At 34.5% G+C, this 16,599-nt stretch overlaps 3 protein-coding genes across 8 annotated transcripts in view; 1 reads left to right on the top strand and 2 right to left on the bottom strand.

Annotated features, from left to right (window-relative positions):
* The window catches only part of LOC123682273 (protein lozenge-like), a 59,814-nt gene extending 58,787 nt beyond the window's left edge, over nt 1–1,027 (bottom strand). The window contains exon 1 of one of the 3 annotated variants that reach the window (XM_045620821.1): nt 637–1,027. The gene's annotated coding sequence lies outside the window, so the exon portion shown is untranslated. The remainder of the gene's footprint in view (nt 1–636) is intronic. The other 2 variants (XM_045620820.1, XM_045620819.1) reach the window with 2 other exon arrangements.
* A 2,933-nt stretch (nt 1,028–3,960) lies between these two features.
* Nucleotides 3,961–6,306, top strand: LOC123681681 (PAT complex subunit CCDC47). Its single transcript, XM_045619919.1, has 5 exons — nt 3,961–4,621; nt 4,680–4,810; nt 4,870–5,256; nt 5,335–5,467; nt 5,918–6,306. The coding sequence occupies exons 1-5, from the start codon at nt 4,099–4,101 to the stop codon at nt 6,154–6,156; spliced, it is 1,413 nt and encodes a 470-aa protein (XP_045475875.1). The 5' UTR covers nt 3,961–4,098; the 3' UTR covers nt 6,157–6,306.
* Nucleotides 6,307–6,350: 44 nt separating this feature from the next.
* The window catches only part of LOC123681682, a 125,771-nt gene continuing 115,522 nt past the window's right edge, over nt 6,351–16,599 (bottom strand). For all 4 annotated transcript variants that reach the window (XM_045619920.1, XM_045619921.1, XM_045619923.1 and 1 more), the window contains one exon: nt 6,351–7,069. In XM_045619920.1, coding sequence (XP_045475876.1) covers nt 6,833–7,069 — 237 coding nt within the window. In that variant the 3' untranslated portion in view covers nt 6,351–6,832. The remainder of the gene's footprint in view (nt 7,070–16,599) is intronic.

Below are 16,599 nucleotides of genomic sequence, written 5' to 3'. Positions count from 1 at the left end.
AGTAATTTACAAATTACCTGAAAGAATCTAAAAGAATTGTAATTTTTCGAAATATTTGTTGAAGAAGTTTGAGCTTGGAATAAAACAGTTGATTTCACTGTTTAGGAATACGAAAATCTGTATTATAAAATCTTCAAGTAACGTCGTTACTCTATGTTGCAATTATTGTGATAATTTCCATTAAATTTATCTGTTTTATGCCATACTGACATCCGACTTAAATATGCTTCTAAGAGTATCTATCTTCACCAATTTTGACACCTCGTTGGAAAATGTACCAACTTCAGGTGGCTGTAACTCCGAAACCATTGGACGGATTCGGTCCATTTAAAAACGCGATTGGAGTATGTATATTAAAGATTGAAGCTATCCTGGAAATCTCAAGAATCTATAGGTCTTTTATTTCGAAAGTTAACGTGCTCCACAAAACACCAACATAACGTCGATATCTACGATAAACAAGAAAGACCTTGGAAAACTCGGCTTTCCTAACCGATTTTCCAGCGAATTCACACCGGTATTACCATCCCACCGGTTCCTAGAAAACAATCGCGCATCTCGCAGACGTACAGAAAAGCGCGCGAGCAAAAATAGCAGGGGAAAACCCCGAAATCAACAGACTGGTTGGACTCAAACCTTCAAACAATGCAGAAAATCCTCCAAAACCTCGTCTCCTCTATGATTCACCCACACAAACAACCACAAGTACGCCTGGCGGCACGAAGTCAGGCACGCACTGCCCTGAAGTTAGGCCCCGTCTCGCGTCAACCACAGAAGACGCACCGCTCGGCCTGTCAGAAACGTCAAAGGCGGGCGCGCGTTGTCCGAACTAGAAAACAAACGGTCAAAGCGACGTTTCCAACGCGACTGGGTTTGTGTATTGTAAAGTCGCTCATTCACGTTGCGGTGAAGTTGTGGCGCGAGTGAGACGGGCCGAGGGTTCCGCGCGCGTGGGACAGAGACCGTCAGAGTAGGCTGGTTTCATGGCTGGTTTGATTCATAATACGCCAATGCATAAGGTGAGCTATTGTTTTTGAGCGGCGAGAGTTTGGATTTTGGACTTAATAGTAATTCGACTTTGCGGAGTCTTGAGACGGCCGGGTGAGACACAGGAAGGGGCGGGGTCTCAGGGGGCGGTTCTTGGAGCCGCAAATTGATATCGGACCGCGTTGAAATTGTTCCGTTTACGCCACTTGTTGGGTGCACGTTTTACCTAAAGGTTTGTGTTTTGCATTTTTCGCGTGGTGTGGCGCCGGTCGGTTTTTTTGGTCCACCCTGTATATGTCGGGTTGGGAATTCATTACTTAGGGGCCCCGGTGGAGGAGATTTTTTTCGTTAAGTTTTCTATGCTCACGCGGAGTTTGAGCGTTGTCTGTAATTTAGTCTGTTATCAGTTCGTTTTTTGGTCAGTTTTTCCCAAAATTATTTTGATTTTGTTAGAATGAAAATATCGAACAAAAAATCAGAATGAATTTCATGTGTAGATATGTCGAAATTGGCCTCTAAGTTATAGAAAAAAGAGTTGCTACAGTAAATCCAAATCAGAGCTACGAAAGACACTTTTGAAAGGTGTCTCATCATAACATTAGTTACTTTCTAACGAGTTTTTGACTAAATTTTAGGTATCTTTGATAAAAAGAATTTAATTATAGATGTATATACTTTTTTGAGCCGGGAATGGTCTCAAACTATAAAGAAGATGACAAATTCTGACGTCTGTGCCTCCTCCGCAAACAGGATAACTCTCGAACGAAAAGACTCAAAAACTTGAAATTTTCTGGTTAGATTCAGATCTCGGATGCCGCAGTTGAGTTATTAAATGGTTACAATCCGATTAGGGGTTCCGTAGATAAAATTTGCTCTCCTGATAATATCAAAACTACAAGTTCGATATAGATGAAATTTTGTTTTAATATGTAGGTAGAATACCAATTTCAAGCTTCATGCTTAGATATTAAGAGGCTTGACATAATATTCAAGCTACTTGATTGGCTTGACCTGAAATCAAGTCAAGTTTTTCAATGTCAAGTGAGGTCAAGTATTCATTTATCAAGTAGTTACTAGAAAAATCAAGTACATTCTAACAAGCTAATTGATTTAAAGCAGTTTTATTGTGTAGTGTGAACATCAATGAAGAAATAGGAAGAAACGTTGCAAAAAAAACACTTTTATTTATAAAACTTAATTATTGTGTAAAACTATACAAGAACCAAAAATATCAACTATTTTAAAATGAAAACACAAATAATATCACTATAAAACATAAAATAGGTATAGAAAAATAAAGTTTCTTAATATTGATAAACCTCCAAAGCACTATTCGATTACTTCATTTTCTATCCAGGAATCCAGGATCAAGACACATAAAGCATCTTATGAATTTTTACCCGAAATTTCTTGAATAAACTTAGGAGATTATCTATTTATCCTTTGAAGGTGATTATTTCGACGCGCGAACGAACTCAAATAAATATATGCTTTGCGTATCAAGCTCAAGTAATATCAAGTAGTTTGATATCAAGTCAAGCAATAAATATCTGAAATCAAGTCTAGTTCAAGTATGTAATTTGTCATGAGCTTTATTTTCAAGTCAAGTAGTTGGTTAAAAGTTGAAATATCAAGCTACTCGACTTGTTGAATCCCTGTAATTTATTTATAGATATTATTCAATTATATTTTTATGTTGTATACACGCTGGTAATCCTTCGTTCTTTGATCACTTCAAATTTGAGTTTCAATAAAGGTATTTTTCTTTTTTAAACTCGAAAATATCACATAACAATAGTTAAGTAGATCCTAAATGAAAAAAAATGCTAGAATTCTCCTTTTATCACTTCAAATCAAAGGTGAGTGAATACTATTTCTTTCCACTTGTGTTGTTCCGCAAAATCCTGTAACCTGTACCCATTATATTTTTGTATTAACAAAAATAATTTCTTGTAAATTTTCGTTTTGGTAGTCATATTCTTGAGTTTTTCCGCATAAACTCTTCTAATCTAAAAATGAACATTTAACTCAATCAAAAATTGAAATAAATCTGTTGTGATGTAATTATTTCATTATAATTAAATTATTAAAAGAGATATATTCAATCCATTCTTCCTCTATTTTCAATAATTTCAGGTTCCAATACCTTTCTTACTGCATAAAATGTCGATCAAATGGATGCAAAATGAATATTTGAGAAAAATCTTTTGATTCCTTCGTTTCATATAATTAAAAAATAAGCTGATCAATCCTTCTTATTTTTTATCACTTCGCATTCAAAGTTTATTTTATTTTTCGTGGGGTTTTTCACATCAAGCCAAAATTTGGTGATATTAGTGACACAATAGTTTTATAAGAGATAATGTAGAAATTAGTTTGACTTTAGATTTTTCGTAGAATTTTACAACTTTGAAATTCAAAATTACACAAGTTGAAATACTCAATAATGAATAAAATTAATGAATCCTGATTTTTTCAATTGAAATTATGAGGCTCAAATAGGTCTGAAATGAATCCACATTTCAATTATCATTATTTTCTCAAAATTTTTCAGAGTACTTACCTAGGTACTTCATCGCTCAGAGATGCTGATTGTTCATTAAAATTCTCTTCAGAGTTTCGAGGACATGCTGTTGAAGAATTACTTATCTGTTTGAATAAAGGCTGATCATTTCTTTCGAAAAAATGACCATATCATAGAAAATATTTTGTTTCCTACAAATCGGTCACCTATGATCGGGTTATCGAATTAACAATAAATTGTAGCACAAAAAAGATCACTTTTATAACTTTCTCCTATCGACAGGTTATTATACTACAAAAATTATTCCAAAATCAATTGTAGTATCCTATACCGAGTTCTACAATACAATGCCCCATCTTTGATTCAATAGCTGTACTATACAAAGAGAACGTTCCATACGCCTCCGCTAGTTCGTTTTTAATACTGGAATCTACCTTGTTTAACCTGTTTCATATCAATCTTTAATTAGGTTAATCAAAATATCTTGCCGATATCATAATTCCAGAAATGCAAGTTAACAATGAGTGTATGAATTGATTTCGATAAATTGTGGTGCAGTAATTATTCCGTATTATTCAAATTCCAAAATGATTTGGTTCAGTATGAAACCTAAGCTATTTATTTTATTACTTTTCACCCTGGTAAATTTTGCTATCACATCAAATTTTGATGATGTGTCTGATAACGACTTTGCTGAGTTCGAGAATTTTGAAACCGAGGACGAAGTGATTGTTGAAAACGAAGAGCCGGTAGTTGAAATATCTATAGAGAAATTAAAGGATACAACTTTCCTCGAAGAAGATGATCAGGAAGCAGTGGTTGATAATGATGAGTCAGAATTCGAACATTTCCACGATGTTGAAGAATTTGAAGGATTCGAGGATGTAAAGGAGGAAAAAGTAGCTGCGACAGAACCAAAAATTACAATTACCAATGTGCCAATACACTTGAGAGCCAACTGGGACAGTTATTGGTTGGAGATCTTAATGATTGCCGGATTGGTAGTATATTTCATCAATTTTGCTATGGGAAAAAGCAAGAACAACAAAATAGCTAATGTTTGGCTGCAGACACATAGGAATATTCTTGAAGATAATTTTTCATTAGTTGGTAAGCTTGGAATTGTGGTTTTTCTAGCTATTATTTCTATTTCGTTTACTTTTCTCAGGAGATGATCCTTCGTCTCTTGAAAGAGGGGAACAACCTGGTTTCATCAAAGAAAGTGAGAATATTTTCACATTATGGTGTAGTGGTAGAACATGTTGTGAAGGAATGTTGGTTGAACTTAAACTCATCAAAGTAATACTTTCATATTATCTCAATTAGCCCAAATTTAACTAGATTACTTTTCGTTTTAGAGGCAAGATCTGGTTGCCATTACCGCTGGTATCATCAGACCTACAATAGACCAAATCCATATTAAAGTGACAATGAACAAAGAAGACATGGACAGTTTTGTATTTTGTGTAGCCTCTAAGAAAACAGCTTTGCACCTATCGAAAGAAATGGCAGACATCAGTGTGTTCTGTCCTGAACGTAGAGTAGGAGAAAAGTTTAACATACCATCTAATTTCAATGTCATGAGCGAAATCTCAGAAGCCACTTCTTCCATGCTAGATTCTAAGATAACGGCTGTATTGAACAAATATGGGGACATGGTGGATTATATTCACTTTTCCGACCAATTTACTGGTCCCAAACAGACTGAAGAGAACGCTTCTCTCAAGTTGCCTGATACAGAGAAGGTAAGATATTTATATTCATCTAAAATTTATGCTTTTTATATGGGTTTTCTGTTTCATCACCTTTTTAATTTGTTTAAGGTATTATTATTTGGTTTCAATTTGAAACTGAAAGGAAAATCATTGGAGACTGCAATGAAGGAGCTTGAACCTCTGATGGTCATGGTTTTCTATTGTATAGAAAAAATTAAGAGATATAGACTTTCTAAGGAAGGTAAACAATCTAATTTATTATGTCTTTTTATTTTGATTGTTATTTTTGGGTGTTAGTTCCAGAAAAACACCCCGGCTATCATTTTGCCTTAATGTCTGTAATTTTCGAAGTTTGTTTTAATCAGAAACAAACAAATTGCGTCGCAAAATGTTCTTTTTCAAAAATTAAGTATTTTATATCGACAACGAGAAAATCGAACATTCTATTACCTATCTATTATTTTCTATTCTATTATTTCATTTTCTAAAAAAGAAATAAATGATATTTTTTTGCAAGTATCACTTAATTTTACATTTTCATAGAATGCCATTCTGCAGGTAAATTAAATAATTGTTTTCTATTGTAACAGATCAAAATTCATTCAAAAAATCAATCAAACATCTGATTTTAAATTGATGCCTTCCTTATTTCATTTATGATTCATTACATGAAGCTAAAAATTGTTCAAAGGTAAAATAAAGGCTGATAAGAACCGTCAACGTGTCGAAGAAATATTCCTAAAGTCCACTCATCAGGCAAGAGCTGAAGCAGCGGCAGCTAAAAGAGAAGAAAAACGTAGGTTGGAAAAAGAGAGAATAATGGCTGAAGAAGATCCTGAACGCCAAAGACGTTGGGAAGAGAAAGAAAATAAACGTCAGGCTAAGAAACGAGCTCCAAAGATGAAACAATTAAAAGTGAAAGCAATGTAAAAAATTCGTCAGTAATTTTTTTTTTAAATCGAATAGGAATGGAATGTTTGTTTTATTTGTTCTTAACGGAAAGGGATTATTGAATGTAGAGGATTAAAATGTGTTTGAGATGTTCAGGGATCATGTAATTAAAGCAATCAGTATACTTAATTTTGTTGTTATTAGTCCCTATTTGTAGAAAAAAAAACAGGAAGTACTTTGTATAAATCGATTTATTTACAGTTTGAATCGTATTCAAAGGTACAAGAAATACTAAGATACATAACCGAAATGTACAGGGGGCTCAAAGAGCCTTTATTTTCTCTAAATTAACATAAGAGCCCTGAAAGTGGCTTTATTTTTATGATATGATAATGATTCTTGCTTGAAAGTGTTAAAATATCCTTATCGATATCAACTTTTCTATATTTATTTACATTATATCTTACACTAAATAAATATTGCAAAACAGACTGATTTGAGCTTGAAGATTGATTTACAGGAACAATTTATTCACATATTTACTAAATTATTTTCATCACAATGATATTTCCTACGAAGAAGTATCATTTGTACTTCCAACTTAAAAGAATTCTTCCAAGTTTACCAAATCAACGGTTTGTATTGAGCTTGCAAAAGGAACTTATCACAATCGAAAAAAATTGGGGAGATATGTACATAAATACAAAGAATGTTCTCAAGACGTTGAACCTCCACTGTCCGAAAAGTTTCCTTTAGCAGTTGCAGGCTCCTGTGATGATGAAGACTTGTGGCATTGAACGCAGTGCAGGCAGGAATGACAAGATCCAGACTTTTGGGCGACTATAGATCTCAGTTTCACAGCCGGTCCAATTTTCATCTTCATTTTCGTGATGAGGTGGTCTTCCGTCAGGTGCGGAAGGGCAGCGCCATCTATCGATTGCTCTTTAAACAGCTGCAAAAAGAAATGTCAATTAGAACTACTGCATATCAAAAACTCCAAAATGTGAGAGTTTTATCCAAATATAGAGCAATATTGAGGACATTTTTTGCTGGAGGAATGCTAGCAGGTGTCAGGTCATTATTCAATCTTATGAGTAACCTAACCTAATCTAACCTAAAATAAAACCATAGATTTTCGTGAAAAATCCATCGTGAACTGAGTAATACCTCACGCAGCTCCCATTCAGTGGTTGTGGCAGGTCTGCAACTGTTAGAAGATAAATATTTCTCTCATTATGTGCCACAGCGGGTAACTGATCCATCTTTTATTGCCACAAAGCGTTTTAATTTGCGTATGATGCGTTCTGAAGGAAATCTATTAGAGATCCCATTAAATGATATTGATGAACAGCTCTCGGAGATAATATCTTATTTCGAGCTACGTGAATGTGTTTCTTGCCAACCTCGCAAGATAATATTACTTTATTACCACTCGTATTAAGAGTCATGCAAAGGATATTTAGAACAAAAAATTAGCCAGGAATGAATTAGAGAGACTGTTTTTCCTTGCTTTAGGTGTATACTTATTTGGAGTTGGAGTTCGGAGCGTATTATATTACTTTGAGACAACCAACAATTTGCAACGGAAAATGACATTATGTGTAATGAGCATTCTCAACTATTTAATAATTATGGTAACAGTTCTCTCATGATGGCTTGGATGGTATGAATAAACTTTAACACTGCGGTAGTCTTGGTTTTATAAGATCACGCATAGCAAATCTTTATATCTGCACAGCAATTCTTAATTATTATACCTGGTTTCATTGGCGTAACTAGAGTTCACTCATGAGGGGGGGGCTGGTTTACTCCTACTTTGAAAAAGAAAAATCTTTTTCATCAGTTTTTTATAATTTTTTTTTAAATTGTGTTTACAATATTTTCTATTTCTTCTGAGGTTATGTCCCTAATTACTCTATTTCTAATTTTAATGAAATTTGGTATGGGTATTCAGTTTCGAATGCAGATGATTCAATAAGAATTTCAGATTTAGTATGCGAGTTGAGAATGCTTGATTTTGAAATTTCTTGCCTCTGAATTTGATGAAATTTTGTAGGGATATTCGGATTGTACAGTGTGTTCCTAAATTGCAGGTACAAACGAAAATGACAGATTCCTCGGATCAATTCAAGGAAAAAAGTTAGGCTGCAATCGCTTTGTTTTCGAGATACAGGGTGTTAAAGTTTTATGTTTTTTTCAAGTTTTTTTCTCATATAACCTTCCTTTCACAAGATATTAAACTCACATCTGGCATATATATTCTAATTCAAAGATTTCATCATGTGATATATACTAATTTTTAATGCAAATCTACAGGGTGATATTTTTTCTGGAACAGTGTCTAGGACTACAAGAAACACCCTGTATCTCGAAAACAAAGCGTTTGCGGGCCCATATTTATAGGAGTCATTTTTCTTAACATTGACCAAGGAATCTCTCATTTTCCTTAGTACCTAAATCCAATTCAGGAACATCCTGTATATCAAATGGTTCCATATCAATTCGAGTGTTTTAGTATGGGTAATTCTCGAAGTTTTCAATTCTTGCTTGTTGTACAAGTGTAAATTTTTATTTCTCGGCTATTAATAGCTTTACAATAACGTACTGTGTATTAGTTTTTTTTAGAAGAATTGAGCAACCATAGAGTTATTAGAGTATTATGATTTGATCTTGTTTTTTTCAATACGATCTTTTCTGCGTAACAAGGAAGTAACTGAATTGAAATTCCTCACAAAACAAAGAAAACAAAAACGCGAACGATCAAAAAAAGCAATAGGCAAAGACAAATTATGTAAGCCTTCTAGATTCATACAGGAAGTGATCAAGATCAATGTTTACTTTAAGTAGCTACCTAGCTACCAACTGTTCTCCTAACGTAAAGTTACTTTCCACACAGTCTATTGAGAATCTATATCGGAGCAACCTCAGAATTACCGACCCATACCTAATAATTAAAGTCTTATTAATATTAATCATGCCGTTGGTAATACTGGTAGGTAGAGAGAAATCATATTAATCTGCTATGCCTTATATAGACGCTGCTCTTACATAAAAATCACCAAGAAAATGCACTCTGGCTCAGCTCCTGTCAGACAGAGAAGGATTTGCTTTGAAAAGGTTTTTATTTGGAAATTAACATAATCTAGTGAAAGTTTTTCAGTTTGAAGAAAACTTTGTAGTCTATGGCATAGTATTCTTTGCCATATGTCATTTTGAGTAAGCAAATTTTGTCCCCAACATGAACTATCAAATTTGACATGAAGCGTGCGGAAATGAAAACATATCAATGATACGACATTTCACTCAATTCGCGAGTTTCTCCACAAAGAACGCACTTCTTATGTCCCATAGCGAATCAACGTTTCATATTAACTCAAAATACATTGAGATGAATACCTAAATATATCAGAAATTCAGAAAACAAACTTCAAGCGCGCCAAACGACGTGAAACAACCGATGACACTAGGAGAGCAAAAGTTGCCAAACCTTGACTTTCATCAGGTATATACAGAAAATAATAAATATTCGGCTTATTATAAATTCGACAATTAGGAAAAATATCGGATTCCAAATATTCAAATTTGCATATTTGATCGGAAATCAATAAATTAAATATATTTCATTCAATATAATATACATTCATAACGATATAGTAAAATTGTGGCTTTGAAAATATATCACAATTCGACAACGTAACCTAACCATGTTGGGGACATGAAAAAATTGCGTATACTCCCTCTATCTATGTTTATTACTCTATGCAGATTTTCAAATCCTTTCTAACAATTTTTATTACTTAAATAGTATAGTCTTGTTAGGGTAGACACTTTGAAGAAGTTAATTTGATGCTATTTACTCTTAGTTCTTCTATTTTCATTCACTGAATTTCATTTGTTCGAAAATTCGATTTATAAGAAACTGATAAAGACATAATAAGAAGAATTCAGATATTGACTATCTGCGATCTTTGCAATTTCCCATGACCTCAGTACACCCCTGTGCAAATGGCAGCAAAAACTGCTCTGGAATGCATCTTACATTCAGTTTAATAACCAATGAATAAACAATGTGTGGCAGATTTTAATAACAGCTGTAGACCAATTGAAGAAGTATCATATCCGGCACTTTTGAACTGGTTGGAAATGATCGTATTTATAGGAGATAATAAATATGCTAACATGTTGGGACATTAACTTATGTTGGCTTCCGTGTTGTCCACAGCATAATTTTCCGTGTGAATTATTTTCTTTTTTGCCCGACAAAGTTGATTTTATTGCATGCCGTGGTATGAACGTATTTCTTTGGATTATTTGCGTTCTTGCTATGTGCTCCGTCAGTTTTCACACTCGAATGAAAATGAGTGCATTCATCTATAAATACACTCATTCAGAAGTTATCTAACGGTAGGATTCGAACCCGAGATCTTTCATTACTTTTTTTTAGAATTTGATTGCTTAGTTTTCACCCCTTAAAATGAATGGATCTCATCTTCAATTTTTGTTTCAAATTTTGTTTTCTTGATAATTTCGAAACTTATTAGGCCAATTGAAGAGTCCCCGGTCTGATGCACAGATGGCGGTGCTAGTATTAAATCCATATGATTTTTAGTTGGTACCAACCTTCAAACGATACGTGACAGCAGCCCGACCATTAATTTGTGAGATATTGCGTTGTGAGTGTAGCTACTTTAGTTATTTGAAAAAAGATGGAACAAAGAATTTCGTGTGCTGATAAAATATTGCTTTTTGAAGGAAAAAATTAGAGTTGAAATAAAATCTTGGCTTGATGAAGAGTTTCCGGGGTCTGCACCAGGAAAATCAACCATCATTGATTGGTATGCTAAGTTTAAACGTGGTGAAATGAGCACCGAAGACGGCGAACGCAGTGGACGCCCAAAAGAGGCTGTCACCGACGAAAAAATAAAAAAGTTCACAAAATAATTTTGAATGACTGTAAAGTGAAGTTGATCGAGCTAGCAGACATTGTGAAGTTATCATCTGAATGTGTACATCATATCGTTCACGAATATTTGTACATAAGAAAGCTGTGTGCAGAATGGGTGCCACGCGAGCTCACAATAGATCAAAAGCAACAACGTGTAATGATTCTGAGCAGTGTTTGAAGCCGTTTAAGTGCAATAAACCTGAATTTTTGCATCGATATGTGACAAAGGATGAAACATGGCTTCATCATTTCACTTTGGAGTCCAATGGACAGTCAGCTGGGTGGACTGCACACGATGAACCGAATCCAAAGCGAGGAAAAATACAACAGTCAACTGGCAACGTTATGGCATCAGTATTTTGGGATGCGCAAGGTATTAATATTCATTGATTACTCCAAGAGGTCCAGACCATCAACAGCCATTATTATATAGCTTTATTGGATCGCTTAAAGAATGAAATCGTTAAAAAAAGCCCCATTTGAAGAAAAAAAACGTGATGTTCTATCAGGACAATGCGCCGTGTTACAAATCAATGAAAACAATGGCAAAATTGCATGAATTGGGCTTCGAGTTGCTTCTGCATCCACCGAATTCGCCAGATCTGGCCCCCAGCGATTTTTTCCTGTTCTCAGACCTCAAAGAATGCTCGCTGGAAAGAAATTTAGCGCCACTGAAAGAGTAATCGCCGAAACTGAGGCCTATTTTGAAGCGGAAGACAAATCGTACTACAAAAATGGTATCGAAAAGTTGGAAGATCGCTATAATCGCTGTATCGCTCTCGAAGGCAACAATGTTGAATAATAAAATTGAATTTTGTTAAAAAAATGTGTTTTACTATGGTAGAGCGAGACTTCTCAATTGGCCAATTGAAAATTTAGATTCAGAATGTCAATCATCACAATTTTTTCTCCTTGAACCATTCTGAAGATATATCGCTAGAAATTCCAAAGCCGAAGAAGATAAATACTCGAAAATACGCAGAAAACCAACTTTGTCAAGCGCAAATTTGCATTTCTCGATCACGAAACGATTTATACCTAACCTTACCTAGTCTTCGACATTGACAGATAACATTATAGCGTGTGTAAAGATACTTTTTAAACCGGATCGCATTTAAAATTGAAATATTCAGCTGTACCTAACACCAGCAACAACGTATACCGCTAGATAAGCAGGAATTAAATTTAACATTAGCATCCATTGTGGCAAACGTTGTTTCCAGCAATTGTTCGCTGGTAACACCTAGCAGGGAGGAAGGCACGAGCCTCTAATTTAGTACCAAGCACGCACCATTTAGCCTCCAGTGCCTACTAGACTGCGATAGAAATGAACGAGAAAATGTGATTTTCGTGTGGCCGATAGAAATAGAGTGCTTTGTTCGATAGAAAATTACGGATGTTTCTGTTAGCAACACTTTTTTCGTAGCAACACTTTTTTCATAACAACACTTTTTTTCTAGGAACACTTTTTTCCTAGCAACACTTTTTCTTGGGCAAAATTGTAGTAACTAACATTTTTTGCAAAAGCTTTTCATACTAACACTTATTTCAGAGCAGTACTTTTTTCATGGCAACACTTTTTTTGTAGTAACCTACACTTTTTTCCTAGGAACACTTTTTCTGAGGCAACATAGTAAAGTTACTATGTTGCCTCAGAAAAAAAAAGTATTGCCATGAAAAGTGTTAGTATGAAAAGTTTTTCCGAAAAATGTAAGTACACTTTTCGGAAAAACTTTCCATACTTACACTTTTTTCATGGCAATACTTTTTTCATGGCAACACTTTTTTCATAGTAACACTTTTGTAAAATGCATGATTTCAAAGGAAAAACTGTGTTATAAAGAGTGTGGTCATAAAAAAGTGTTGCCTTTTCAAAATATTCTGCTGCAAAAAGTGATATTATGAAAAAATGTATTTTTTCTCGAAGTTAAAAGTATGAGAATTATACTTCCTAGCAACAATTCATAGAAAAACACTTTTTCAGGGATTATGTCAAATCCTATAACAACACTTTTATCATAAAAGTGTTTCAATAATGTTTTGCATCTAATTCTAAAAATGGTTTCAAGCAGTTTGCACTCTTAATTTATTTTTAACTTCTTTTTAAGGGTGTCTTATTCAAAATCTCATATTTCACCCGATTTTTAAATCTTTTGGTGTACAGATGCGGTTAGTCGTATACGCTTTCAGCGAAGGTTTAACAATCCACCTCTTTCTTCTTCGGTGGCCATATATCATTATTAAACTGAGCTGCTGATGGTAACATGATTTTAATACAATTCAGGCCTGATATATTCTCTGCCGGTAATTGTTGCCAGTATGGTAGCTTTCAGAAGATTCTCTTTTGGAGTTAATGAGGAGAGGTCCATTCTTATAGGTGTCGGATGGTACAGCTGGTATTTTCATTGGAGATGTTTTATATGCTTGAAACGCAGGAATTCAGGGTGTGGTCCTTGAGATTTTTGGGGTTAGTATGTTCGTTATATGTTGCAAGAAAATTAATGGGACACTGTGTATAAGGTGTTAAACAAATCTTCTTAATCACCAAGTACCATATTAAAATTTACCAATTAAAGACAATAAGTTATTACTGACCATTCAAAAGTTCGTGATAATACTACTACATCAGTTTCATTGAATACGAATACCTTTCAAATCTTATTTTTTCTTGAAATTGCTTAAGAATTGGAGAAATGACTTTTGGTGATCATTTTCTAACAAAAGCAAAAAAAACCAAGACGTGACAGCCTCTAACTAAATTTTTTCCATTCCATTTGAAAGCACAATGTTGTATTTTATTTTTTTTTTAGGAAACTATTGCCTTCATGGACACAATAGAATTTTTTTGCAATGAAACGTTATTTTCAACACATATTTTCAAATTAAGGAATTGTGTGACGTTAAATAGTTCTGATAACCCCCTGAAGTTAGTTGCACTAACACCCTGTGCAGCACAAACCTTGAAACAAAAAAAAAAAAAAAAATCCTCCTTGACGAAGGGAGATTCATACTTGTTTAGCCTACATTTCCAGCCAGGCTATCGTAAATTATCGCTTATACGCCCAATCGTAAAACAGATTTCATAACCCCACTGTTTAGGTTTAATGTAGGTCGTAAAGTTCGCTCGAGTAGGCATCTGAAACAATTTTGCTTATCCTGGCGGTTGAATGTATTGTTTTCTCATTGACAGAAATTATAGTCCCTCTCTGAATGATCATGACCGTGATTTATATAGTCTTCTATGATTCTAATATACTTCCATGATTATCTATGTTCGACTATTTTGATGTGATATGTCAAAGTGACGTCACATCAATCCTCAGAGTAATAAACATAGATAGAGGGTTCATATGTCATTTTCAGTGATATATCAGTGATACGATATTTCACTCAATTCGCGAGTTTCTCCACAAAGAACGCACTTCTTATGTCCTTAAAGTGAATCAACGTTTCATATTAATTCAACATATATTGAAATAAATACATAAATATATCAGAAATTCAGAAAACATACCTACTTCAAGCGCGCCAAATAACGTGAAACAACAGATGACACTAGGAGAGCAAAAGTTGCCAAACCTTGGATTTCAGCGGGTAGATACAGAAAATAATAAATATTCTGCTTATTATATATTCGACAATTTGAAAAATATCGGATTCCAAATATTCAAATTGGCATATTCTATCGGGAATCACTCAAATAAATATATATCATTCAATGTAATATACATTCATACTGATATAGTAAAATTGTGGATTCGAAAATATATCACAATCCGACAACGTAATCTGAACATGTTGGGGACATGTAAAAATTACGTATACTTCCTCTTTCTATATTTGTTACATTATGCATCAATTAAAAATATATTTTCAATGCAAAGAACCTAAAAGACATTCTCGAGAAAATGTCACAAAAGAATTGGAGATATTTCTTTTTAGAAATCAGAGGTTTTTATAGGCTTTTCACATAATTTCTTTGAACAATAACCTACATAGAAGCAGTAATTCAATATTTTTAATTTGGGAATAAAACAAAATTGGTAACGTTTTTCGCAAAACAATTGATGGTATGATGGTATCCCTTCAAATCACTAGTGTACTTTAAAAATATTCGTAAGAAAATCCTACCAAAAATTATCACAAAAGGGCCAAAACTCTAATTCTGTGAAAACTTATAAAAAGACTCGAAAAGTACAATATTTCGATGAAAGTGGGAACGATTGTAATATTCATAATTTCTACCTATCATTCAATAGTTCTCGCAACATCGCACATTATTTCTGCCCCTCCTCCTCCTCTGGGCAAATCAAGAATATCACGAAGTGGTGTTCCCTCTTAACCCCCAAAACCCTTTCAAGCTCCCTTCCAACCCCAAAAACCCCCGATCCCAAACATCCCAAAACCTCCTTAGATTCGCATACCACCACTCTACATCTCGCTGCTCCATCTGCTCCGCCAATAATCTAGATCGTCCGACTGGACGTCGAACGCACTTGTCCACGCAGACGAGGAGGGGAGGGTGAACAGAGAAGGGAGCGGCAGTTCGCTGCGGGTCACATGCCGCGCCCCTGTCGGTGGCCGCGAGGTCGAGCGGCACCGCTTGAACCAGATCAGATCGGAGGCTAAATAAGCCGAACAGGGCCGTATCGCGTTATCGGGCGTCGGAAGATCGGAGGAGTGTATAAATTCGTATATTGACGAGGTGAGTATATTAGGTTGAAACGTTATGAACTGGTAGTTCTGGTGAAAATAAGAAGTTTTTTCGAGTAGAATTTTTTTCTATATCTATTTCCTTCGGAGATACAGGGTGTTGAACTTAATTTTTTTTTAAGTTTGTTTTTATGAATTATTAGCGAGTTGGGATGATAAGCGCTTGAATTTTGGAGGATATTGTGTTCGGAGAATTGCCAATGATTTCATGTTATTGTTGAATTCTCACAATGCCTCAGTGGTGTAGTTTTCGGGAGTATCGTGTCTTCAGTTAGGGTAAGGGGCTTTTTCCAACTATTTCTTGGTTTCTCCGAATTTACTTCACAAATAGAAACAGAAAATGACTTGAATATTATCGAGACACCAATATTTGGCTCACAGTAATCAACACTTTTTATTCGATCTCCTTTTTTGCAACATATGAAATGTTTCATTTGAAACTATTATTGTCTTGAAAACATTGAAGTCATTTTTCTTGAGAACGTCCTAGTAGCTTTCAAGAAGGGTACTTTTTTCGTGAAGGAAAGTCAGGAAAACCAGGAAATGACTGCGAATAGCCCCTATCCTCATTGGCGTAGACGTTAGGAACGATTGAAAACATGATAGCCTCAAAATTCCGCCACTATAGGAACCCAACAAAAATAAGAAAATTTTGGAAATCCTTTGAGTACAATATCTTTCAAATTTTAAACACTTATTCTCCCAACTTTTTGGGAATTTATAAAATCAAATGAAAAAACGGGATCTGAAGGATTTCAAGATGAAATTTCTCTTGATTCTGGTAGTGTTAAATCGATTTCGTTAAACTTAATTCATGAATTTAA

Source organism: Harmonia axyridis, chromosome 6, assembly GCF_914767665.1.
Source record: "Harmonia axyridis chromosome 6, icHarAxyr1.1, whole genome shotgun sequence".
NCBI lineage: Eukaryota > Metazoa > Arthropoda > Insecta > Coleoptera > Coccinellidae > Harmonia > Harmonia axyridis.
Note: the sequence above shows the minus strand (reverse complement) of the source record. Positions and strands in the feature narration are given on the sequence as shown.

What these genes read in the sequence shown, in the direction of transcription:
- LOC123681681 (XM_045619919.1), top strand. Translation starts at nt 4,099, where the DNA reads ATGATTTGGTTCAGTATGAAACCTAAGCTATTTATTTTATTACTTTTC. An exon ending in AGTTGCCTGATACAGAGAAG is followed by an intron (nt 5,257 to 5,334) that starts GTAAGATATTTA and finishes AATTTGTTTAAG; the next exon opens with GTATTATTATTTGGTTTCAA. An exon ending in ATATAGACTTTCTAAGGAAG is followed by an intron (nt 5,468 to 5,917) that starts GTAAACAATCTA and finishes AATTGTTCAAAG; the next exon opens with GTAAAATAAAGGCTGATAAG.